The following is a 26300-nucleotide window of genomic DNA, read 5'->3' as shown; positions in this document are numbered from 1 at the left end:
CACATGACTGCACCTTGCAGTGGGAACCCTGGATCCGGGGGGCTCCAGTGCATGCTGTCTTTAAGAGTCCCAGGCTCCCACAGAGATCGGGGGACATCTTCCAGCCAAGGAAACAAGGCACAGGGAAAAGAAGGGCTCAGATGAGCCAAAAGCCTTGGGATGCCCATTGTGTCTTGGGACTGGCTGAGTCCCACCTCCTGCCCTGTGTTGCCTCTCAGGCTAGGGTCCTGAAAGAACAGATGTCGCTCCCAAGGCTCTAGCCCTGGAAAGGCCTCCAGGGCGATGACGGGTGGGGACTCTCCCGGCTCTCTCTGGTTTCCTGCCAACACCTATTCTCCATCAACAACCTCTGCTCCTGGGTCCACTCGTCTCTGTCATCAACCCAGAATGGAGGAACTGGCTCGAGAGGATCCTGTTGTGAGCAGATGGACCACAGAAGCAAGCTGGACACAACCTGAGTCTCCAGAAGCAGCATCTCTGGACTAAAAGCTGTGTTCCAGGGGAAGTGGGGACAGGGGATGGGAACTTCCTCTCCCAGGGTTTTGTTCCATAGACAAAAATACCTTCCTGTTTCTCAGAAAGAAGCTGCGGAGGCCGAGGGCCTGTGTCTACGGCTCTGTCTGCAGCTGCAGTTTGTCACGTCGGGTGGCCTTTCTGCTGTTGATGACCCTTTGTGTGCGTCCTCTAGGGTCTTCTCCATTGTACTGGAGCTCTCTCTCATATCTCCTGGGACATGGGCAGAATGATGGCCACACAGACCTGGACACAGGGAGGGCTCCCTGCATGACTGGTGGAGAGAGAGCTGAAGGGTGGCACTCATTCCCGTAGGAGCTGACCCCCACGGAGGGCATTTTCCAGATGTGGGGTTCTAGGAGCCCTGGACCTGGGCTACTTCAAGCACCAGAATGGATCAAGGTGGCTCTGCTTTCAGAAGGAGAGGGAGGTAAGAGCTGGGCCAAGAGGGTCGTGTCCCTGTGACTGTGGCTTTAAGTGCAGGCTGCTGGGCTGGCTGTCCACGTGCCATAAACATTAGTGCCCTTGAAATCAAAACCCTGGTCCCCAGGGGGAGGAAAGGCCTCCAGAGCGAGGATGGGTGGAATGGGGCCGCCTTGGGAGGTGACTAGGGCACAAGGTGGAGCCACACCTGTAGAGCTGGTGCCTTCAGAAAGAGGGGCTGCAGAAGGCACCTGCACCCTGCAGAGGCCCGCCAGCACCCAGCCACGCTGCCACCCTGCTCAGACATCAGCCTCCAGAGCCGGGAGATGGGACTCCGTGTGGTTGCCAACCCTCCAGCCTGGGCACTGCTCGGCACCTCCTGCAGGGGGTGGCATTGACGCAGGGAGCCGATCACCCCCTAGGAGGTGGGCCTATGCTCTAGGGGACTCAGAGAGAGTCATGGGGACCCTGCAAAGCAACCCACAGCCTCTTACAGGCATCTAGGAAGGGGCCTGGGCCAGGCGGACAAGGAGAGGAGGGTGAAGTCAGATTGTCGCCTTTGCGCCCGAGTCTGGATGCGTCCCCTCAAAGTCCACACACTTGAAACGTGACCCCAACTTCATGTTCATGCTATGTCAAGGTGGGCCTTTGGGCGGTCAGTAGGGTCAGGCGAGTCATGGGGCAGAGCCTTAGGATGAAGAGACTCAGCGGGCACACCCGTTTTGTTTGGCCGAGTGATGCTCCTGCCACATTAGGACTGAGCAACAGAGCCACACCAGGTGCCAGCACCTCGCTTTTGGACTTCCCGATCTCCAGAACCAGGTGCGAGCTAAACCACTGTGCTTACAAATCACCCGTCTCAGGTATTTTGTTATAGCAGCAGAGAAGCACTTTAGACACCATGTATCTATTTGCCTGCTGAACGCGGAGAGGAACCAAAGTCACCTGAACACTCTCTGCATCCTGGAATTCAGAAGGGACACTTCAGGGGTCCCCAGGAGCAACATGATACTTCTAGAAATGGGTCTTCTGAGAAGCTTGCCATCTAGAAAGTGAGCTCACAAGGCCTTTCCTGTTTTAGGAAACGTGGACAATCCCACGAAAGCCCATCTGGCCTCCCCTTGCTGCTCAGACCCGCGGGACTCGACAGCAGCGAGGAGACAAGGACAGGAAGAAGCTGGTCACCGGGAGCCTGACTTTCAGATGGGTCACTCAAGAAAATCTGTATTCATTTTCACTTGATTCTTTCTTCTTCTCTTAGGTATTTTAATTCACTTAAATAATCAAAGTCAATTAATTTTAAGAGTTAAGGGGGCTTCGAATCCCAAGGACCCCCGGCTTAGCCCCTTCCTCCCCCTCGGTCCCACTGGCTCAGCTCACACCCGAGGAGTCAGGAGTTAACGCGCTTTATAAACGGCCGATTTCCTGCTGCTTGGGGTTTCGCCCTGTCCTCTCAATGTTCTTGCCTTTTAAGGGATGAAATGTTTACCCCTGGCATTGTCCCTGACAACAAATCTTTCCTGGTCCTCCAACTCCTCACATAGAGCCACCCTGCCTGCCTGTCTGCCTGCCAAAGACTCCGGAGGAGTCAAGGGATACGACATCTGTATCTGCAATGACCGCGCAGCTGGAAGCCCCTGCAGCCGCCACGGGAACTGCAACCCCGAGCAACCCTGTGGTCAGGGTTGCGACCTGGCTGCCCACTCCTCCCACACAGCAGGCTGCTAGCTGAGCACTGCTTCCAGGAGCACATCCTCCATGATTCACCTGCACGAGGACTGGCCCCCAAGGTTACTTCAGGTGCGACCCCATGGCCTTCGGGTCCCCCAGTCCCTCTTCTGTCTCCCGTCCCCTTGGCAACCCCTTTCCTTCCCCACAGGCAGGAAGAGAAGGCACCAGGGAGCTTCTACAAGCCCCGGGACCCTCCCCTTCCCCACGGACACCCCCCACCAGGAGCACAGCAGGCACGTACCCAAAGAGAGCCCCTGCCCAAAGTCCCTCTGATGTCCCCAACATCAGGAAGTCGCATGGTTCACTAGTATTTATCATATACAATCATCCCTCTGGATCTGTGGGTTTTACATCTGAGGATTCAATCAACTGTGGATCAAAATACTGCCAAAAATCTACCTCTTCTGAACATGGAGACCTTTTTCTTGTCATGATTCCCTAAACCATACAGTACAAGGACTTTTACCTAGCAGTCACACCACAGGACCTGTCATCTGGAGACGATCAAGGGCATATGGAGGACTGTGTAGGGTCTATGCAAACACTATTCCACTTTACATAAGGGACTTGAGCACCCGTGGGTTTGGTGTGTGTGGGTGGTGTCCTGGAACTGATGCCCACAGGGGTGACTGGTGGTCACAGGGCCAACTGTGCTCTGCCACAGGAGAGGGGCCTTGCAAACCCATGCTGATGGACAGCCAGGCGGACGGTTCAGGGAGCACAGTGCTGCAGCTTCTCGGGCGGGGCCCAGCCTCCGAGAGCGCTCCTCCCTGTGCTCTCCTCCCACTGCCCAGCCCCGCGGCTGCAAGTCTGCTGGGGGAGAATGTTTAAGATACACGGATAGGGGAAGCTGTCTGGTTTTCAGACAGCCCCCTTGATTTACAACCCCGTCGTTGGGCCAGTGCAGGGTTTTGGAGAAAGACCAATTTCATTTGCTTACAAGTCTGATCCTGAGGCTCTGGCGTTTCTGCAGATCCCGGCAATCATTTGCTGTTAATTACCGTTGGATTCTATCGCTGCTGCAGGAATGGACCTGCACCCGCCCATCCACTGCAGGGCTTGAAGGCTCTGCAGGGGCAGGGGCTGCCGGGCGCTGACTCCATTCAAGCACAGCGTCTTCCGTGGGGTTATTTTAGGCCCCCGTGGTTTTTCTTAATGAAGAGTGGCCAGTTGCCTCCTGAGAGCGCCCTCTGCACTTGAATCTCTGCAAACATAATTTATTTGCCAAAAGACTCAGAGTCTCACAGCGAAGCTGCATCAGGCTTAGAAAAACAAGCCGGCTCGACATTTCTATTTTTACCTGGTGTTTCCACAGGGGCTGAGACTAGTGGTTTCGAACTCAATTTAGTATTTAAACTAATTTTCAGCCAGGTCTCTGTGGACCAGCCATTAGGGGAGGCACAGAGTTCCAAGGAGGAAGCTCCGACCCCTCCTGGCAGGGTGTGGGTCTTTGGAGACGCTCCCTGGCTCCTCCTATCCTGGGCCAGGCGCCACAGAACCCCACAACCTGCTGCAGCAGTGCCCACAGGGCCTTCGCCAGGCCCAGCGCTCAAACAGACCCCGACGGCCAGGTCCATCTGCTCTTCCTCGTGGCTTTCCTGGGAAGGATCTGAGAACTTCCTGAGGACTCCGCAGCACGCCGTGGGCCAAGAGGTACACAGCGAGGGTCAACAGGAGAAGAAAGGCCCTTTCAGGTCCCAGAGCCACGCCGACCAGCCTTGGCCATGCTGGCCAGGCTGGCCAGGCAGCCGTGCTAGTCCAGGGCCCTGGCCTTGGCTGGCTCTGGAAGCCCAGGCCCTCTTCCCCGCCAGGCCGCCAGCGCTTGCGTGACCTCTGCCTTCCTCGGAGTCCCAGCTGTGCTTTTTGTTTTCTGTAATTTTACTTTTGCGTGGTGATGGTGTTTGGGTAACAGGAGATCACGGCACAAACTGCAAAGGTGAGAAAATAATGTGGGCCCAGCCGTCCCCATCTCCTGGCCCCTTCTCGGTGGTCACGGTTCCTGTGCCTGACTCCTGTCCTCTCCTATCACTGGTCTGATCAAATGGCATCCATGGGGCTAGTCTGCACCTTTCTTTATCTACTGTGTCACTTAGTATATCCTAGATAACATCTAGTTCCCCAAGTTCTTTCCACCCTTCATATTTCTGGAGTCAGGGAATCAGGCCTGAGGCTTCGGAGTCCATTTCTTAAGAATACAGGTAAATGTCCCCACAACAGCCCCCGCAGAAGGGAAAGGAGAAGACAGAAGGAAGTGCTTTCATGTTGGGCCAGGCACACACTTTGATGTCCCTGTCAACCACCATCCATGCCCCGGCACCAGCCACAGATGGACACAGGGGGACAGAGGCCAGACAGTACCCCACAGGGTAACCCCACTGGATCTGATATTCCTACCATCTTGTAGCAAAGACAAAGCAGGGTTGTAAGAGGTCAGACAGTACCAGTGCCAGTCAACTGAGGCCGAGGACTGGGGCAGGGAGACTCTCATTGCCAAAGTCCACTTTCTTGCCCATTTATCCAGACCATGGCTTAAAAACCCAAAACTACCAGCTCTAGGGCAGTGGGGCGTAGCTCAGTGGTAGACGCTTTCCCAACATGCTCAAGGCCCCAGCATCACGAACAAAATAAAACAGAACACGCCTCAACATTTTTGTTTATAAAGATTCTATAAAGATCAGCATCACAACTGCCATGCCAGTTCCGAGGCCCTCCAGTGTGTGGTGGCACACTAGCTCCCCTTCGTGAGGGACACTAGCCACAGAGAAGGGTCCTCCCCAGCTGGACCAGGGGAGTAGCCAGGAGGATTCCCCTGGAGCTTCTGGGATCAGGGATGTGGACTAGACCTGCAGGACCTCCCAAAGGAGTCACCCGTACCTCCAGAAAGTGAAGGGCCGAGGTCTGGCAAGAGGGGCTGGTGGGTCACTCCTGCACACTTTCAGTTCTACAAAGAGCTAAGGGATCAAAGCACCCACAGGGGCACATGCTGGAGAGGAGAGCCACCTGAACCTGGATGGGGGCAAGCAGCACCTGACGTCAGGCATGGGGCACCACCTGCCTCCCCCAGGGCAAGTCAGCCTCTTACTCAGCCCCAGCCTCACCTCTCCCGAGTCCCGGCTGTCTGGCTGCTCTAGGGACTTGCTGGAGAGGAAGCAGGCGCAAAGAGGGCTCTGCCCATTCGCAGGTCTTCAACAGGGCTTGGGGGAGCCAGTGGGAGGGGCGTGCTGCTGGCCAAGGTGGGGCTCCTGGGTGACCTGGGGGCCACTTTCATCCCTGACAGTGTCCCTATTACCGCCCGACTCTCAGAGGGCTGGCTGCACTGTACTCAGAGAAGCCCAGCTGAGGGCATGAGAGTCCTCTTGCCCTGCTACAGCCACCTGCTGAGATGCCAGGAGAGGCACTGTGTGGCTGGGGGCTCCACGGTGACTCCAGATCACACCTTCAACCGCAAAGTCCCAGAATGTGCCTGAAGCCCACGAACTGCATGGTTTCCCAGGTGGCCCAGCAACGCCTGGCCCAGGGCCACCGTGCCCAGGCACCACCCTGGTCCTCCTCGCCAGGTCCTTGCTGGAGCTGGCAGGCCACAGGGGCAGAGCTCTGGGCTCCTCCCTATGAGACCTCCCTGAGCACTCCCGGGAACTCCCACACCTGCCATGAGGGAGCGGGGCATGGGGGGCCCCTCTCACGGCACCTCTGCAGTGCCCCGGAATCCTAAGGTCAGAGCGAGCAGAACTGGCTTCTGTGTCAGGACAAGCCCGGTGGCACCGTGAGTCCTGCAGGTGCACCACAAGCCCCGGGAGGGCAGGGACTTGCACACAGGCCACACCCTGAGAAGCAACCAGAGGAAGCACCTCCGCCATGGGGCAACGACCATAAGGCTGCTTTCATTACACGAACTCACGATAACAGGTTAAGAGACAAGGGCACCAGAGGGCATCGTGTGGTAGAGGAAGTCCTCTGTGATGCCCAGGCCAGCCGCACGTGAGCTCACAAGACCTCTAAGGAAGACGACTGTCACAGGTGAATAAGCCATCCCAGATGTCAGCCAGCCTGTGATGGCAGCTACTGCTCTAGAGTGCTCCATCAAAGCCCTGGGGGACCGCCGGGGGACACATCAGGAACTGCAGCAAGCCTGCTCAACCTGCTCCCGCTGCGGCGCACACGCACTCCTAGGGCTGTGGACGGGCAGCTGCACGCTGACCACCGTTCTGAGCCTGTGAATTCCACAGAATTACTGCGGTGTCACTGGGGAAGAGAGAGCCACCAGTGGTCCTTGTTTCCAGCCCTCCCCACTCGGTCCTCCCTTCCGATCACAGTGACTTCCCACGTCACATGGTGAGGTGGAAAGAAGTGGGCGTCTGCAGGAAAGAGGTCAGGGCTCAAGTCTTGGCCCCAAAACTCACAAGTGGGAGATCATGGGGACCTGACCCCCCGTCTTCGGCTGCCTGCTGTGCCCAGGAGGATCATAATAGCATCCACCCCCAAGGCCACTGTGCACACCCAAAGCAGTAACAGGAAGGTCTCTGTGACGCCTAAAATGCCATTTTCACCGTCTCCTCCTGTGGCCCCTCCCCCTCTGCCAGAGCTGGGCTGGCGGCTGTCATCTGGTCTCTGTGCCAAGCGTGGCTGTGATGTCCTTTCCTTTGTGCTTTGCTCTGGGAGTCACAGAAGAGCGCTGTCGGACATTAGTGCCAGAAAATTTCTAGGACTGTCACCCACACCACCAAACACTTCAAACAGGCATACCTAGCCCCAGGTCACTGAAAGCCAGCTGGTGGCAGCCCCGGGTCTCCTGCCTGGCTGTCCTCTCCCACCCACCAGCCCTCCTCTCTTCTCCTGCAGTCCCATCTTGGTCTGTCCCTCCCCTGAGATGAACGTTCCCTGTCACGGGTCCCTTTGCACCTGTGACATGCCCTTACCAAGGGCCACCTGCTTGGCTTAGTAGGAGGAGGTGCAGGGCTGCGGCCAGCCGGGTTACCTTGGCATTCTGCAGGGGCGGCTGATAACTGGAGGGCCGGTAGAACACCCGCTGGGTGGCGTCTGTGTGGATGTCCCCGAGGAAGAGCTCCTGCACCAGGTGGTCCAGGTTCTGGTGCAGGTACTGCTTCTCCACGCGGATGAGCTGCAGCTCGTGCATGGCGAAGTTCACGGCCCTGGTGCACTCGCAGCCGTTCTCCTCCCGCCACAGGTCGTAGGCCACATCCTGCACCCAGGGGCCCCCGGTGGCCAGGAAGCCTGGACACGTGCGGTTCACCAGCTGGCTGAGCTGCTCAGCCACTGCCTCCGTGTGGCAGATGACCTGGACGTTGTGCAGCTGGTAGTCAGCCTCCGTGCCTCCGCGGATGATCCAAGAGGCCTGGCGCAGGCGGATCTTGCCGCGGATGATGAGGGTATAGGTGGGATTTGTGCACCGGTTGCTGCCATAGTAAAACTGGTAGGCCTGAAAGGTGTTGTTGTGATAGAACCTGTAGGACCTCGTGAGGAACTCTGGCCCCGACCGTACCTCGCAGCTGGAGGAGAGAAGAGGAGAGGTGGTGAGCCCAGGGCAGGGGGAGGGACAAGGGAGGAGAGGTGGGGAGCCCAGGGCAGGGGGAGGGACAAGGGAGGAGAGGTGGGGAGCCCAGGGCAGGGGGAGGGACAGGGGAGGAGAGGTGGGGATCCCAGGACTGGGGGAGAGATGCATGCCAGCAGTAGAACACACAACATGCTGTCTACACGGCCAGCCTGCAGGTCCAATTCTTTGAACCCTTACACCAGCCAGGGGTTACATATGATTATCACTTCATTTTACAGCTGGAGAAATGGAGGTACAGGCCAAGACACGTGGCCAGCTACTGCATGAATCCAGGCAGCAGGGCCCCAGGGACTGCTCTGAGCACTGCACTAGTCTGTGTTCACTGGGGAACAGGCCGGGGGAGCCCAGGCTCCTCAGTCCTGGCTGTGGGCCTATTCACAGAGACATTTCCTCCTGGATAAGGAAGAAGAGTGCGGAGCAGGCCTAGCAAAGGAATTCCCTTCTCTGGATCAAAAGTGGATGACTTCATGAAATGTCATTTAAGGGACTGTGTCTAGTGCAGGCAGAGGCAAGATGTACACTGTCTTGAAAGGGAACCTAGTCCCTGGTTGCAGACAAATTCACCCTCCCTCCCACCCATTCAAAAGGGATTTTCCCTCTAGCTGAGTGGTGGGGGTGGGGGTGGGGGAAGAGGCCACTAAGTGAAAGGGAAGCTAATACCAGGAACAAGGGTCCCTTTGGCTTGTGTGGGCTGACAGGGAGGAAGTGCCCTTTGCTGGGGCGTTAGATAAAGGCTGGGGTCCTGACCAGGACACTCAGACTGGCAATCACAGCAAAGGTGTCTGGGGTTTCAGCTCTGGGCCTCTGCACTGCTCCAGCTGCCACCAAGTGCCATGGCTGCACAGCCCAGGGCAGCAGAGGTGTAGAGCCAGGGTATGCAATGCTTCCCCCAGAGACTGGTGTGTTGAAGCTGCTTGGGCCCCAATGCAGAGGTGCACAGCGGCTTCTGGTGATTGGATCACGAGGGCTCTGACCCCAACGGTGGGTTGATCCACTGGATGGGTTAATAATTTGAGTGGATTCTCTCAGGAGGTGGTGGAAACAGGAGGAGGTGGGGCCTGCTTGAAGGGAGTAGATACTGGGTAGGCCCTGGGAGGGGATTTCTTGCCCCTGAGCCCTTTCTGTCTTCTCTTCCCAGCTGCCATGAGCAGAGCAGTGCCCTTTGGCCTTGCCCTTCCGCCACGATGCTCTGCCTACCTCAGGCCCAGAGCAAGGGAGCCAGCAGACTATGGATTGAAACTCTGAAACCATGAGCCAAAATAAATTTTTCCTCCTTAGAGCTGTCTTCTCAGGCATTTGTCACAGTGATGAAAAGCCAAATGACAGGAGGGACTCCTTAAATCACTGGCCAAAGAGCCTGTCCATGAGCTTCTGTGAGATCTCGGCTTCTGGTCCTGATTCTCAGCTCACCAGAGCTGGCCTTCAGTCCCTGCTCCTGTCTACAACTTGAACAGAGATTCTGGGCTGAGCTGACACAACACGGGTACATCAAGCCACTCAGGCCTTCTCAGAACCCCTAACATGCTAGTTCTTCAGCTGAGACCTGAGAGAGAGAAAGCTACATCAGGGGGTACCCATGGCAATAGAAAGTTGTCACCTAGTGTCAAATGACATCCTATGGATGTAAGACACAGCGGTCCTGCAGGCACCAGTCACTGGAGCCACAGGGGTGAGGAGACACTCCAGCTCTCTCCTCCAAGGAGAGAGGAGAGAGTGAGCAGCACCCAGGTCACGGAGGCTGAGAAGAGCCTCTTGATGATTTGTCTTGTCAGCACTGCTTTCGATCCACTGCATGCCAGGCCCTCCTGCCCACTGCATCCTGGGCCCTCCTCCCTACTGCATCCTGGTCCCTCCAGCCCTCTGCAACCCAGGCCCTCCTCCCAATGGCATCCCAGGACCTACTGTCCACTGCATCCCAGGCCCTCCTCCCTACTGCATCCCAGTCCCTCCAGTCCTCTGCAACTCAGGCCCTCCTGCCCGCTGCATTCCAGGCCCTCCTGCACCCTGCATCCCAGGCCCTCCTGCCCACTGCATCCCAGGCCCTCCTCCCCACTGCATCCCAGGCCCTCCTCCCCACTGCATCCCAGGCCCTCCTCCCCACTGCATCCCAGGCCCTTCTCCCCACTGCATCCCAGGCCCTCCTCCCCTCTGCAACCCAGGCCCTCCTCCCTACTGCATCCCAGGCCCTCCTGCCCACTGCATCTCAGGCCTTCCTCCCTACTGCATCCCAGGCCCTCCTGCCCAATGCATTCCAGACCCTCCTGCCCACTGCATACCAGACCCTCCTCCCCACTGCATCCAGGACCTCCTGCCTACTGCATCCCAGGTTCTTCTGCCCACTGCATCCCAGGCCCTCCTATACTCTGTATTCCAGGCCCTCCTCCCCACTGGATCTCAGGCCCTCCTCCCCACTGCATCCCAGGTCCCCCTGCCCACTGCATCCCGGGCCTTCCTCCCTACTGCATCCCAGGCCCTCCTCCCCACTACATCCCAGGCCCTCCTCCCCACTGCATCCCAGGCCCTCCTGCCCACTGCATCCCAGGCCCTCCTCCCCACTGTATCCTAGGCCCTCCTGCCCACTGCATCTCAGGCCCTCCTGCCCACTGCATCCCAGACCCTCCTCCCTACTATATCCCGGGCCCTCCTCCCTACTTTATCCCGGGCTCTCCTGCCACTGCATCCCGGGCTTTCCTGTCCACTGCAATCCAGGACCTCCTGCACCCTGAATCCCAGGCCCTCCTTTCCACTGCATCCCAGGCCCTCCTCCCCACTGCATCCCAGGCCCTCCTTTCCACTGCATCCCAGGCCCTCCTCCCCACTGTACTCCAGGCCCTCTTCCCCACTGCATCCCGGGCTCTCCTGCCCACTGCATCCCGGGCCCTCCTCCCCACTGCATCCCAGGCCCTCCTCCCCACTGCATCCCGGGCCCTCCTCCCCACTGCATCCCAGGCCCTCCTGCACCCTACATCCCAGGCCCTCCTCCCCACTGCATCCCAGGCCCTCCTACATACTGCATCCCAGGCCCGCCCATTCTCCACTGAGCCTCTGCTCTCTCCACTCAGAAGTGAGTGACAGTCTTTTAGTATCATCCCCGATCCCTGTTGCTCCTGTGTGGTTACCACTCAGCAGCTGCAGTGCTCTTTAGGAAAGCCGAAGCTGAAAACTTCCTAGTTCTCTCTGGTGAGAAACTTGCACGGGGGCACGTGGGGCGCTCCTGTCATTCCAGGCAGAGGGATGGCTTGAGCCCAGTAGCAGCAGTCAGCCTGGGCAACAGAGTAAGTCCCCTTCTCAAACAGACCAATGCCCCAAAAGGGGACCTGCTGTGCAAGGTGCCTTTGGAGCTGGCTCCACCCTCCTCCAGGTGCATTCCTGCTCACTCCACGCAGCTGGCTGCAGGGTCCTCTTGACCACTCTGCCTCCAGCCTAGATTTTGCTAGTTCCTCCAGACTGAAGCCCTTCCCATAGCCTCTGTAGGCAGCTCACTTCTGCTGGACTTTCTGGCCCCCACCCTTATCCTGAAGTGGGGGCCCTGGTGTTTTCCTGCCACCTGTCATACTCCGTGCCCCTCGGCCACGGGACTTCTTCGTATAGATTCACATGTATTTGTAAAATCCCTGAAGATAGGGACCAAGTCTGTTTGGTGCACTGCTTTATACAGGAAATATAACATAGTGCTTGGCACGTGGTAGGCACCTAATAAATGACCATTTTAAAGTTATGATCTTGCATTAAGAATCTTATGCAAATAATTTATAATGCCTTTACTTTAAGAGACTCCCATTTTTAGAAAAAAAATTCTGAATCTTCATCATCTTATAACATTTCTTTTCCCTCTTTTCTGACATGCACTTGATCCCTCCCCATGGAACCTGGAGGCTACTTATCCGACCCCAGGAACAGTGCACGGGGAGAAGCGATCCTATCTCAGGGTTTGTCTAGTTAATGCTCGACAATTTAGTAGGCAGAAAAAAACATCACAGATCTGCCTCTAGACTGTTTTTAAAAGCTCTAATCGAAGATAAGCTGGAGCTCAAACTGGGGTAAATCTCAGCCTCATGGCATGGAAACGAATCTCAGAATCACGCGCTGGCTGGCCCAGGCAGCTCTCACCTTGCTCTGGGAGCCCTGAAGCCACATATTGAGTTACCAGGCTATGGCTAGAACCTAGAGGCCACAGGAGCTTGCCAGGCATGTTCAGGGTTGGTGACACACAGACGCTTAATTTCACTTGCTAATGGATTCTTTTTATGTACAGTGGTCCCGCGGAGTTCAGTAAACAAGGATCTATTCACTCGTGGCTGTGGTTCAAGTAGCACAATATAATCTCTGCTCCAGCGTAGGATTTCTACAGCACTTAGCTCTGTTTCTTAACCAACCATCATTTCTAACCTGGTCCTTCATTAGGACTCACACAAGAACCAGAGAAACCACACAGAGAGTCTTCTGGTCCCTCCCCAGCCCCTCCCACCTCCGCAACCCTTGAGCTCTCACCCTGTGGAGACCCAGTGGCCCTCGATGGTCGGTGGCATCTGCACAGTGATCCGCGCGCCATTGTGGAGGTGTCTGAGCATGTGATGGCACTGGGATTCCTTGAAAGCCCTCCAGGCACTTTTCTCTAAGGACCGAGGATGGGATCTGCCATCAGGATGAAGGAGGGCAGAACCCTCTCCCAGCCCTGGAAAAGAAAGGTGGGCAGTTAGGGAAGGGCCTGGAGCATTTGAAGACTGAAGGCTTCCTCTGTTGTGTGCCACTCTGCTGGCTCCCACAGGACCCACTCTCCAAGGGGAAGTGTCCCTGGGAGCCACTTCCCAGGTGGCAAAACTGAGGTCCATGGGGACAAGGGCTTGCTTTGCTTGAGGTCACCTGGCTAGGTACCAGCAAAACAGGAGTTCGAATCCGTGCATCTATGAACGGTGACTAAGGCAGGCACCTGTGGGAGCACCTGTGTGGTGCAGGCAAGGGAGTGACCACAGCTATGGAGGACAGCCATGGACATGTCCCAGAGCCACCAGGGGAGGAGACAGGGTTGAAGGGAGACGTGAGAAAGGGGTCACTCGGAAGGGTGGACACGTGCCAGGCCACCTGTGGATGGGGAAGGACAGAGCTAGGGCACCAGTCTCGGTAGAAACGTAGCCTGGAGGTGGAAGGACCAGGGGCCGGGGAACAGCTCTGGAGCTTCCAGCAGGGAATCTCTTCCCTTGGTGGCCCCATCTGCTCACACCAGCACGTGCATTTTCTAGCTGTCTCCGCCTCTGGGTGGAGGTCCTTGCTCTGATCTGAGTGCAGTGTGTCCCCAAGGGCTTGCGAATCAAAAGCTTGGCTTCCAGTGTGGTGTTGCTGAGAGGTAGAGGGAGCTTCAGGAGATGGGGCCCAGGACAGACATTTAGGCCACCGGGTGCTGCCCTCAGGAGATGAGTGCAGTCAGTGGGACCCTGGATGGTGGTTGCAAGGGGGCTGTCATAAAAGAACGTGCCTGGCCACTCCCCAGCCTCTTATACTTCCTGACTTGCCATGTGACCTCCGCCTCTCACCAGCGCTCCTGCCAACATGCCGACCGTCCTGTGACACAGCCACGGGCCCAGAGGAGAGCCAGTACTGTGCTAACTGGGCTATCAGCCTCCAAGACGGAGCTCCACAAGAACCCAGTCTCAGAAAAACTGAACAGTCCACACAGTCTTTTTAATCAAGATAATTACGAGAAGATCACAATTTTGTTTCTGGAGAGTAAAGCATGACTAGGAATAAGTTTATCTTCACAATGGTATTTTAGGTTGGCCACCATCTACCCATGCAAAGTCACCACCAGCTGACGTCCAGAGGAAAGCAATGGGGACAAATGGGGCATCGCTGAGAGCCCAGTCCCCCTTGAGAGTCTCTCCTGAAGGGACCAACAAATCGATGGGTCTTAGGGAGGGCCCGCCATGTACTTGACACCATGTCAACAGAAAGAGACAAGAGTTAGACAAATGTGTGAAAATACAACAGAATCTACATAAAGTCAAACGACCCATCAGATCACTGCTCCTGAGGAGGCGATCCTTCGATTTCATCCAACCCCTGAATGACCTCATGGAGACCATGGCTCACGAGGGCCATCTGAAATCACAAGTGAGACCCAGAGTACAGTGACTTACAGCCACATGAAGAAAATCTACCAGGACACACTCAGGCCTGCAGGCAGGTGACATCCAGATATCTGAAATTTCTAGATTTCTGTCATATCCAGGTATCTGCTATCATGTGGTCGAAAAGCTCAAAGATGGAGCTACTGTTTGGTGGAGAGTCCCGGCTGCGAAACGGCAGCGTCCCCACTGTGACCTGGGTTTTCCTGCAGGTGAGTGCTGGTTTGAGAAGGAGCAGGATTTCAGCTGCTTTGGCACCTCACCTGAGCCCATGGCAAGGAGGCATGGCACCTCCTGGCATCTCCACCAGGTAAACCGTGACCAGCGATCCCGGACAAAGATGACTGGGTTGGGGTTAGGGCTAGGGGGTTAGGGTTAGGGGGTTAGGGTTAGGGTATTTAGAGTCAGGATTAGAGTTAAGGTGTTAGGGTTATGGTTAGGGTGTTAGGAATATGTAGTTAGAGTTAGGGTATTTGTTTTAGGGTTAGGGTATTTGTATTAGGGTTGGAGTGTTAGAATTAGGGTTAGGGGGATCGGGTTAGGTTGTTAGTATTAGAGTTAGGGTTAGGGTTAGGGTTTCAGGGTCAGGGTATTAGGATTATGCAGTTAGGGTTAGGGTATTTGTTTTAGGGTTAGGAATGTTAGGGTTAGGTTTATGCTGTTAGGGTTAGGGTTAAGTAGCTCAGGTTAATGCAGTCTCCCCGCTGGCTCTGTCTGGCCCAGTCCACTGCCTCTGGCTTGAGCTGGAATGAGGGAAACTGCAGAAACGGGAGATCTCTGTCTGGTGACCTTGTTACTATGTGGGAGGGTCCTCCTACTGGAGGGGCACTCCTGGTGTGTCCCCGCAGCCCTCACCATCCCTCCCCAGGCCATGGGAGGAGACAAGTTGTCTTTCCCAGCCATTTTTCTCCTTCTGTTTTGAGAGCCAGGCTGTTTACAAAGTATGTGCATTTTGATCAGCTCCCCCAGGTCTGATGACGCTGCCCTTCAGTGGTCAGCTCTGGCACTGGGGCAGTCAGCAAGGGATGAATCTGGTGAACGACTGGCCCTCCTATCATGGACACCATTGACAGCGTCCTCTGAGTGCTCTTCACTGTCTGGTCTTCAACCCCCATCTGTCCACACCACATTGTCCTCTTATTTGGTTTCAATCTGACGCAGGAGATACGATGCTCATAGGACCTCCCCGAGTCCCGGGGCTGCGATTCTCTTGATGACAGTAAAGCTTTTCTGAATGTCCCTGTTCAGCAATCAAGGAACAAAAGGCAACACGGCCTGCTGTTGGAGGGTCCACGTGTGATCGATCACGCTGTGAGGAGTTTCAGATAGGTTTTAGCCAAACTCACAAGGCACTGGGAGTCGGAGAAGGGTCTACTTGAAACAGGACCCAAGCATTCAGTAAAGGTGCCATCAGTGACCACAGCCAGGCTGTGTTCTAAAACGTGGTGGTAAACTCCCCCACCTGCATGTGTTTTCCATGGAGATAACAAGATGGGTGCAGTGGAGGGGCCGCTCGCTGGGGGGGAAATTGGACCTGCCACGGGGAGGGTTTCACTGAACCCGCGATTTCAATGATGGTTAAGATGCATCAGTATTTTGTTACCAGAGACAAAAACGATTGCATTTAAACGATGACACGAGGCTTTAACAGTAGTTCTGGGAAGCAGTGAGTCACTGCAGCAGCCGGGGGTGGCTCTGACATTCCTTTGATCTATTCAGGGAGACGTGGGGATTTCTCACGCAGCTCCATGGCCACTGCTTGCCCTTGGCGTTTGGGCAGTGGAGTGTAAGCACGGCCTGGCTCTCCTGGGCACCCTCAATTCTAAGTCACTGAAGGAGATGTAGGAGAGCACATGCCCGGCAGCCGCTCTGGCCATGACAGAATGTGGCTTCACTGATGTCTGACAGGCACCATGCTCTACTACAGGCCTGGTGGTCGGGGCGGAGGGCAGGAGCCATGGGTGAGGGGGGGCACTACACACGCAGACTCAGTGGTGTGCTCCTGATTCTCAGAACCAGCCTATCTGCCATCAGACTAGAGGTATGGAGCCCAAAGGCACATGGGAAGGAAGTGCCAGTGCTCAAAGGCGTGTCTGAGTCCAGTTGCCAGGGGCAAAGGCGGGCCGCCCTCCTGGCCACTGCAATCCCACCATAAAGAACTCCAAGCAGGAAACAAGGGCGTCCTGCCCCCGGCCATCCCCTGTCAGCACGGCAGCCGCCAACACCTGAACCTTCCAGGTGCTGGTATCCGCGTCTCTCTTGAGCAGAGGTGTCACCCACCTGCCAGAGCCGGCTTCTCCTGAGCACAGCGGTGTCATTACCATCAATGTTAGTGACAAGGCTCTTAGGCCAACCTCAAAAGGTCCCTCCTAACTAGAAGACAGTTAAAATAATGGTGAAAGTTGCCCAGGGTCAGCCTTACTCTGAGCCGGGAAGACAGACAAGCAGCTAGCTCTCAGGAGCGTTCACCAAGCGCCCGTGGCCCTGGAGTGGAAGGGGCGGGACCCCGAGCGCCAGACCTGGAGCCTGTCTGTTCTGCTGGCTCAACGAATGCCCATCAACTCTTACTGTGTCTATTTTAGGGACCAGAGGCACAGAGGGGAACAAAGGCAAGCTCTTGGACCTTGAGGTTCTCAAAGTCTCTCTGACATTCTGACATAGATGTTGAAAAGGGTAGAGATGACGAAGGAGGGGTCCTGGGAGGAAAAGTGGGACCCTAGAGGCAGAAGAGTGGCAGTGAGCACATATGCAGGTTGTTCCTGAGGCTGGAGTCACACAGGGAAGGCAGCCTCCTTTCAACCAGTGGTTGAGGAAACAAAGCCCAATCTGCCCATCACTGGAAAGCAGGGAAGAAGTGTCCAACTGGTTTGGGTTTCTGCCAACCAATACCCAAGCAACTGCGAGTGGGCCAGGCTGAGGGGCCCCTGAGGCAGTCAGTACAGTGGGAGCCTCAGTGAGCAGCCAGGTAGGGAGACACCCACAGCTGTCACAGCTCACCAAGGACGCTGTGACAGGCTCACGCTCTAGGGCAGTATTCAGTGTGGGGCAGAAGGACGGGCTGGTGTTCACACGGGTCTGTTTTCTACTGCTCTGACAAAACACCTGAGGCTTGGTAACTTGTTTTTCAAAATGAGGTTGATTGATCTCAGCTTTGGAGGAACAGCGGGTGGCCACAGCCTCTGCTCAGCTCTGGCGAGTCCTCTAGGCTGCACTGCATCCTGCGTCACAGCGTCACAGTGTCTCGGCGAAAGAGTGCCAGAGGAGATCATGTGGAGACAGGCAGAGTGTGCGAGAAGAGAGTACAAGGCAGGAAGGCTAGGTGAGGAGAGGTCATGAGACTGGAAGTGTAGGAGACCATGGGGCAGGACGAGTGCATGAGCAGAGGAGCAAGCGTCATAGCAGCGTCCTGACATCCGAGGCTTCCTCTGAGAGCAGCCCTGGTGCCCCCTCCAGGGATACCGCCTGAGAATTCTGGTCCACCAGGGGCCTGTGTTCCCGCATCCCCTGGAGGTGTAAGCCCAGCCGTTCACTCCCACAGTCAGGAGGCCTGCGGGTCAGGGTACTGCTCCCTGCACGGCAGCTGCGGACATTATAGCCTGGAGGCTGGGCTGGGTGAGGGTCTAGGCCCCAGAGGGGCTTGTGAAGGAAGCAGGCCCTGCATCTCCCTGTGGGTTATGGAGGACATCTCTGCCCGATGAAGGAAGGGCTGTCCAGGCAGAAGACACCACCTCCAACAGGAGGGCGCTGCTGTGCCCGTGGGGAGAACCAGGCTCAGGGATGGAGATGCCCGTGGGCAGAGGGCAGGCAGCCATGGTCAAGCAGGATGTACGTGTGGAGGGAGGCCCCTCTGGGAAGCTGAAGCGGCACCCCACAGCTTTCATCACTGTAAGGGCAGGAGGAGAATGCCACTGACGTTTTGGAAAGACCACTTTTTTTTTTTTTTGGAGGGATTAGGGACAAGCAGATCAGAAGCAGGAAGACCACGAGGAGCCTACTGCACCGGCTCAGTCTGGTATCGTTTCTGCACAAGTAAATGAGAAATGTGACGACTTTCAGCAAATGGCATTCCACCCTTTATGTGGTCTTGAAGGGCGCTGACCATTTTCTGCAAACTGGGGGTGAAAGAAGAGGGAGGGCCCGAGGAGGGGAGGGAGTAGGCGGGCAGGTTCAGCACTACTCTTGAAAAGGGACTTTTGAAAGTCCTTCTGCGTCCTACTTTAACAGATCTTAAGTGGCACACATCAATCATCCTGATGATTTGCAAGGCAGAACAAAACAACCGCAGCTGACAATGATGACCATTCTTGCCTGGGACACCTGTCATTCCTCGTAGTAAATGTGCTTATTACCTACAGTAATTTAAAAACCCTCCCCTTAATTGGATTATTTGTGTACTGTTGTCAATCACATATCTGGTTGTTGAAATGTGGACGCTGCTGTTGAAATGTGCAGCTGCCGTTGGCTCTTCTGACGATTTGCTTCTGCAGTGCCAGAGGACACTGAGGGACCCCGGCAGTCCACGGCACCAGCGCTCAGGCAGCCCCAGGCTCTGCGCCCAGCGGGGCCATTCTGTCACTGCAAGGCCTGGACGGACCCAGATGGAATTATGGCCGGGAGAATATGGGAGAAGTAAGTGGATTCTGGAAGGAAACTTCACCTGTTGAAAACGAATTAAGTCCTTCAGGCTCCAGGGCACAGTTTTATAGATTACCACTTCCAGAACATTCCACGAAACCCAGGAGCTCCGCAGGCTATCCATGTGTGTGCACTGGGGATTTACTCCCCCAGTAGTGCCACTCCACAATGGTACTCCCCAAGGACAACGCAAAGACCTTGTTGACCATCACAGTCTCGGTTGTCTCCTGTTCAGAGAACGAAAATTCCCAGGACATCAAATAGGAAACAGATTTTCCTAAATGAAAGGCAGCAGAAGGTTGGCCGTCCATGTAGGGCTGCCTGCCTAAGTGGAAGTCCACGTGGGGCTGGGTGTAGCTCAGAGTAGAATGCAGGCCTAGGTGAGGCCTGGGGTCCAATCCCCAGCACTGCCCCAAAGTAAAAGTGACCGAGCAGTTTAGGCCCCTTGAATTCACCGAATCCCGCACACAGAGTGTTCAGGGGAGGAAGGTAGTTCTGCTACGGTCACCACGTGGTGCCAGGTGCACTCAGAAAGCAGACCAGGCACGGGGAGATCAGGCAGGACCTTCCAAGAAAGTGGGGGCGGGAGGGGCAGTGCCTTCAGAAGCTCAACCTGCCTTCCTTCAACACTGCAGGTGCCTACTGTGTGCTGGGGTCTCTGTTAGGCAAGGACCACCCTTGACAGGAAATGAAAATTCCACAGATTCTCCCCTGGGTGGAGCTAATCCATGGAACATTCTAGTCAAAAAGGGCAGAAGGGTAGGATTACAACAAACAGGTGGGTGTCACTCACCCCATCGGGTGACACCCACTCCCAGAGCTGTACCTTTCCTATCTGAGCAGAGGTGAAGTCCACTTGTGTTGCAGGTGTAGTACATACAGTCCAAGACCTCTGTACTCAGGACTTAGAGGTAGGTGCACAGCTCCTGTTCAGGTGGCCCCGACACTCCCCTGCTGTCAGGACTGATGGGGAAACTTCACATGTACAGAACGTAAACCTTGTTGGGAGGGAGCAACAATTATTAAGCACACGTGGACTGAACTGGATCTAGGTCAGGATGGGCTCTCCGTATGTACTCTAATACTTTAGAAAAACCCATCTTAACAAAACAAAAAAATCACATTAGTTAAAATACTGATGGCTGTCTGTGGGTAAAAGTATTTGCTGGGGGACACTGGGGATGGCCCCCAGGGGTGTTCTACCACTGGGTTACACCCTAGCCCGTTGTAGTTTTTACTTTGAGACAGGGTCTGGCTACATTGTGGAGGCTGGCCTCGAGCCTGCTGCTTCCTGCCTGGGATGGCAGGTAGCTGGGATGACAGATGGGTGCCGGGTGTCTGCATGGGCAGAGGTTGAACGGCTCTCTTCCCATTCACTCTGCAGGTTCCCTCCTTCACTGGTCTGCCTGCAAACCTGGGCCATGCAGTGACGGGCGCACCTCAAGTCAGAACTGGCCGACGTGTAGAGGGCAGCTGATGAGATGAAGCGCAGTTAGTTATGTGGCCGTGAACTTGCCGGCTATTTAACAGGCACCCTCCTCATGAAGGTGTGCTTTGAAGTGGGTCCTGTCGGGTGAGCTCCAGGGCTGTCCCCTGGGACACAATGGACGTGGGTGCAGACACGCTGGTTCTGCTGCAATTCAAACGTGATGGGTGCTTACCAAGGTCTTATATTCATTTCCATTTTTTTTCTGCAATAAAAAGCTAAGAGAACTGCTTTTACCAACTGTACACCTTCATACTAAATGTGGTCTCCTTTTAGGAGAAATAATAAAGTCAAAGCTTCAAGCCTGGCTCCATTTAACTTTAGTGGATGAGTTATTTTCCAGTGACATCATTTTCAATGCCAAGGTCCCTGGGCTAGATACTGGGGTCAAACCAGAGACTGTAAAGCTGAGTGTGTGTACAGGGAGTGTGTGGGGGGGTGGTGTATGGGGTGTGTGTATGGGGTGTGTGTGTGTGGTGTGTGTGTGTGTGGTGCATGGCATGTGTGAATGGTGTATGTGTAAGTGTGGTATATGTGTGTGGGTGGTGTATGGGGTATGGGGTGTGTGTGTGTTGTAAGTGTGTGGGTAGTGTGAGGGTATGTAGTGTGTGGGTGTGTGGTATATGGATGTGTATGTGTGTGTGGCATAGGGTGTGTTTGCGTGTGTATGTGGCATTGGATGTGTGTGTGGTGTAGGGTGTGTGTGTGTGTGTGGTGTATGGGTGTGTGTTTACAGGGGGTATGTGTGTGTGGCATAGGGTGTGTTTGTGTGGCATAGGTTGTGTGTGTGTATGTGGCGTAGGGTGTACGTGTGGTGTATTGGGTGTGTATGTGTGTGGCATAGGGTGTGAGGAGGGGGCGTAGGGTGTGTGTGTGGCATAGGGTGTGTGTGTATGTGTGTGTGTGTGGCGTAGGGGGTGTGTATGTGTGGTGTATGGGTGTGTGTATAGGGTATGTGTGTGTATGTGGCTTAGGATGTGTGTGTGGTGTATGGTGTGTGTATGAGATGTGTGTGTGTGTGGTGAGGCATGTGTGGGATCCTTAGCCTGTAGAGTGGCCCAGGGGGGCTGTCCTCTGGCTCTGGGGCTCTGCAGTGGGCATTTCTTCCTAACCCTGGGTGTTTGCAGGAGTCCTTGGGGAGAGGACACCCCTCCCAGTTTCCACCCTGACAGTGGTGACACTGGCACGTGTCACCTAGCAGGTCTTCACAAGTGAGTGTGGAATGAGGGGCCAGTGGAATGATCAAAGCGCCCTTCATGACACTAGTGGGACACCACATGCCCCTTGACCTAGAACCTGTCTCTCACTCCCTTTCCAGAAGGATCTACTCGAAGTGAATGAAGTGTCCCATGAGCAGTCCACAGACGTTTGGACTGGGAGGGACGCACAGGAGCCTTGGCGACATGGCCTCCCCAGGGTCCCTGGTAAGGGCCTCAGCTGCAGGCATGGAGCCTGCTGCAGTCCCGCCCTGTGGCGAGTACTGGACACCCTGCACCCAGGCCATCGCCAGCAGACTGCTCTATGCTTCACTTTGACCCACTGCATCAAGTTGTCATGAGACACCCCTCAACAGCAGGTAACTATGGCCACTGCTCCCACCTCTCTAGACCTCTTCTCTTCTGAGGGGGACAAGAGGGCAGGTGACTGTAAGCTCCCCAGCCACCTGAGCCATGTCTGAAGCAAGTCCATTGTTTTAACAAGGGAAATATCCAGCAAGGGCCCGAGGCCTTCGGCCCTTTGTGCACAAATGAGTCAGGTTCCTTTCCGAGATTTCCTTTTCTTTTAATGAAAAAGATGGCAAAGGGTATGGGGAAGGCTTTCTTGGTACAAAAACTATCTTCAATAAACTGGAGTTTCCAAGATTTCTATTTTGTGCCATTTAAAAGTTTCCTCTCATTCTGATGGTCACCCACTCAGTCTTTAAGTCTGGACAGCATAAGCCTGAGTGAAGGGGAATTGTTGGAGAAGTCTCCACCTCCCCAAAAGTCAGTGTCCCCTTTCAAAGTCATACACTGCCGGACATGCTCCACATCTGGCCCAGTGTCAGGTCCCCACAAACCAAGAGGAAGCGCCTCACTGGGCGTTCAAACACCACTTACTCACTCGATCTGGATGCCTCCTGCTAATCTGCCTTTCTGGGGCTGACTGACTTTTAGAACTGGACATCTGAACATCCGCAGCTTTCCTCTAAGCAAAGAAAACAGTGATAATGGATATTTCCCAGCCGCATGCTTTCATGACACTCAACGGGTTTTATTTGGATTAAGAAATGCAATTGTTTTCAGAGTCCGAAGAAGAGGAGAGCAAAGGTGACATGTGTACTTTGATGCCAACACATTTTGAACCTGGGTCTTGCCCGACATTTACAGTTTTAAAAAAGAACAAAAATAAACACTAGGCTCAAGTCCTGCCAGAGACTAATTTACTCACCAACAGAACTTAGGGGTGATTTATGACTTGCAATGAATTGAAATGATGTGGCCAAGAACCTGAACAAAGGCTGGATGCCACACATGACGGTATCACCTGTGTCCTCACCTGGCTCTGTGTGCTTTTCCATCTCATTGACCTGACTTGTCAGTGCAACCCTCTGAGTATGTGTGTGTGAAGATAAATGTATTAAAGTTTGTCATAAGTACATTTAGAAACATTGAACACTTGCTTCCATCTACAAAGTTATTATCATAAAGAGAAAAATGGTATCACATAGTTCCAGAAATCAAATGCCTACTTATCAGGAAAAAGTCATTAAGTCACTCTAAGAAGATTTCAGGACTTCCCTCACACAGACACATGTCTACTGACACAAATGATTGATCTTGCTTCTACAGAAGTCTCAAATGCCTGTGAAACCCTCTGTTGAGCATTAGGACATGCTCCATGAAAACATTCCTGGGGTCAAGTGGATCAATACCCTTTTTCTGTTAAAACTACTTCCATCAAGCAAAAATTGGGAGGAGGCTATATCCATTTTTTTTTCCTGGTGCTTGACATCATCCTAACCAATTAAGATAAACCTTTCTGAGGATTTATAAATTGAACTACTATCCCCTCTGTTTACTTCTTGCATTGATCTCCAAAAGCTTCTGGAGAATTTTGTCACTGCAAATTTATTTTGGAATTGTAGATGCTTTTGGTAGGTTAAGCCATATCATCCAATTAAACTTGCAAACCTCCTTTTTTATCTTAAATTCTTCCCCTCCGCATACACACAGACTCCACAGACTGCGTCTTCCAGTTGCCCGGCTCCACTAAGACCCCTCCCACCAAGGCAGGCTGACCCAGACTCCAAGGAACCACCACATCTCAAAGTCAAGAGAATTGGGGCTATCCTAGACCAGAGGACATATGGACATGCTTGGGCTCTTGATGTCTGCCAGCTACTGCATCCCAGGTTGGCCTGGGGGGAGGAGTGTATAGACAACCCCCACCTTTCCAAGGAGGGAGGAACTCTTTAGAGGAAACCGAGCTACACCTCTGAGATCTCTTCTGCAGTTCAAAAGGCAGTGCTTGTCTGCAAAGAATTCTGCACATGCCAAGTTTTTAAGTAATTTCTCTTATTTGAATTGAATTTTCATTTGCATGACCTTCTTCTCCACAGATACTACAAGTCTTTCAAAGGGGCCAATTTTGCCTGTTTCGTCTCTCTTTTTTCTTGTGTGTGTGGCAGCTGCTGTTTGATCTGCTCATTGGCTCTGATTTGTTTCATGTTTCAGCCAAAGATTAAAACTGCTCTGTAATTCTAAGCAGATGGGCCTAGGAGCCCAACCCTGTAATTACACCTTCTCTCTTCTGCTCTGAACTGCCAGCTTCCACCCTAACTCTGAGAGCGTGGGGATGGCTGGGGCTCAGAGCACACCTTGGCAATCAGCAGGTCTGGCCCAACCAGACATGTTCGCTGGGCCTGGGAGCTACAGGAGCCTCCCACTGGTGGCAAGACTACAAAGAAAGAAAGACACAGCAGCTTGTGGGTTAAACTCTCTTCCCTTTCCTTGATCCTCCGGGGTCGACAGCCCAGTTTTTCAGTGCTGACTCCAAGGCATTGTAAAGCCAGAGGCAGCTGCAAGTTCTGGGGTGACTGTGGTGGGTTCAGGGTAAGGACAGTCCTGAAGTCATTCTTGAGATGTCAGGTGTCTGGCTGTTAGGGACAGTTGCTTAGGATATTTTCTGGCACACTGTGTTCTGCAATGGCCACTATGAATATCAACAATGACCTGCACAAAACCTACCTTCTTCACACCAATGCATTTGTTATATTGCTCAGTGCGATTTCTGTAACTCTATTCAAAGGCTGACACTCCCGAGAAAATGTGGCATGGGAAGCACAAACAGAACACATCCAGTGAGAGAAGCAGGGCATCAGGTCCCGGGAACCTTAGTAAACTGGGTTTCAGGTTAAATCCTAGCTACCAGAAGCCCTTGAACTGCACCCAGAGGGCCAGCGGAGGCCACCGCACCCCACCTTCCCAGAGAGAGCCCAGAGTGCAAGCAGACCACAAACACAGGTCCTGGACCGCACAGGGACACCGCGAGGTGTACTGCCCTTAAGCGATCAAGGTTTCTCTTTTCAGTAAGGGCTCGGACCGCACTAAGAGCCCCTGCGCGCTGACACTTTGGAAACAGGATCGCGAAGCCTGCGATTTCGTGACAGTCTCCAGTCCGAAAAGCCAACAGAGTGGATAAAAGTATTCCTTCGGACGCGAAGCAACAGATTCTGGAGATAAAAGCGTCGGTGTGGGCGACGTTTGCGCCTTTGCAGAAAGAACACTTCGGCAGCAACACAGCTCCGGAGCCCCAGCACGGGGCAGGGACCGTGGGGCCGCAGCGGAGCAGGGCTGTCCCCGGCCCGCGAGGGGCAGTGCAGACCGCGCGGCGCAGCTGGTTCCACGCTGTACTCACCGTGCAGCAGGAGGGCCGGGAACAGGTAGCTGAGCAGCAGGCGGCGCGGACAGGACATCTCCAGCGCTCCGTGGCCTCAGCCCGCGGCGCGTCCGCGCCCGGGCGCTCTGCGCTCCCCTCCGCTGGGCCGGCTGGCGCGGGGCGTGCAGGGCTAGCTCGGCGGCCAGGCCGGCCTCGGCCTCAGGCGAGGGCTCGGCGCCCCATGCCCCGCGGGCCCCGGTGGGCGCCCGGCCCGCGTCAGCGCCGCCGCCTCCCCGCGTCCCGCCCCGGCCTCCGCGCGCCCGGGCCCGCGTCCCGCCCCGGCCGCCGCGCGCGCCGCCCCGAGCTGCAGTGGCCGCCGCCGCCGCGCCTCTTCATATTTCCCCAGCGCCACCGGCAGGGCGGCTGCGGCGGGGCGGGGACTAGGGGCGGGGCCGGGGCGGGGCGAGGGCGGGCGCTGGCCACGCCCCCCGGACCGGCTCCTCCCGCCGCCCTTCTTCCTCCCACTCTCTCCCCATTTCTTCCCCTCCTCCTCCCCTCCTCCCAGGGCCCCTTGGGACCTCTTGGCTGAACGCGCCCCTAGCTTTCCTTCTCCTTTTTCTCCTCCTCCCTTTCCTCCTTCTGCCCCATCCTTTCCCTCCAGAGCCCCTTCCTCCCCCGCCCCGTCTTTACCTGCCCTCTCCCTCCACCTCCCCTCCTGCCCCAGTCCTTTCCCTCCTGCCCAGCTGCCCGCTCCATTTGCGCTTCCTCCCTACCACTCCCTTGAGGGGCTTACAGGTTTGGGACTATATCCCTTCTGCGAGTGAGGAAATAGGCCCTTCACCCTCTGGCCCACCGCATGGGTATGGATTCACACTTGGAAAGCGTCTCCATACTTTTGTCCAGGGCCCACCAGGCTGCGGGTTTGCAGTGGGAGCTGGGCAAAGTGGGCCTGCTAAGA

The 26300-nt window shown here is 55.1% G+C and overlaps 1 protein-coding gene across 1 annotated transcript in view; it reads right to left on the bottom strand.

The window, feature by feature from the left end:
- Apcdd1 (APC down-regulated 1) overlaps positions 1-25532 on the bottom strand; it is a 33433-nt gene extending 7901 nt beyond the window's left edge. Inside the window, exons 1-3 of the mRNA XM_046421450.2 lie at positions 25382-25532; positions 12731-12914; positions 7643-8174 (exon numbers count right to left, since the gene is read on the bottom strand). Coding sequence (XP_046277406.1) covers positions 7643-8174; positions 12731-12914; positions 25382-25439 — 774 coding nt within the window. The 5' untranslated portion in view covers positions 25440-25532. The remainder of the gene's footprint in view (positions 1-7642; positions 8175-12730; positions 12915-25381) is intronic.
- Between the last annotated feature and the right edge of the window lie 768 nt (positions 25533-26300).

Source organism: Marmota monax, unplaced genomic scaffold, assembly GCF_021218885.2.
Source record: "Marmota monax isolate L192 unplaced genomic scaffold, Marmota_monax_Labrador192_F-V1.1 WCK01_AAM20220418_F8-fsc00254, whole genome shotgun sequence".
Taxonomy (NCBI): Eukaryota; Metazoa; Chordata; class Mammalia; order Rodentia; family Sciuridae; genus Marmota; species Marmota monax.
Note: the sequence above shows the minus strand (reverse complement) of the source record. Positions and strands in the feature narration are given on the sequence as shown.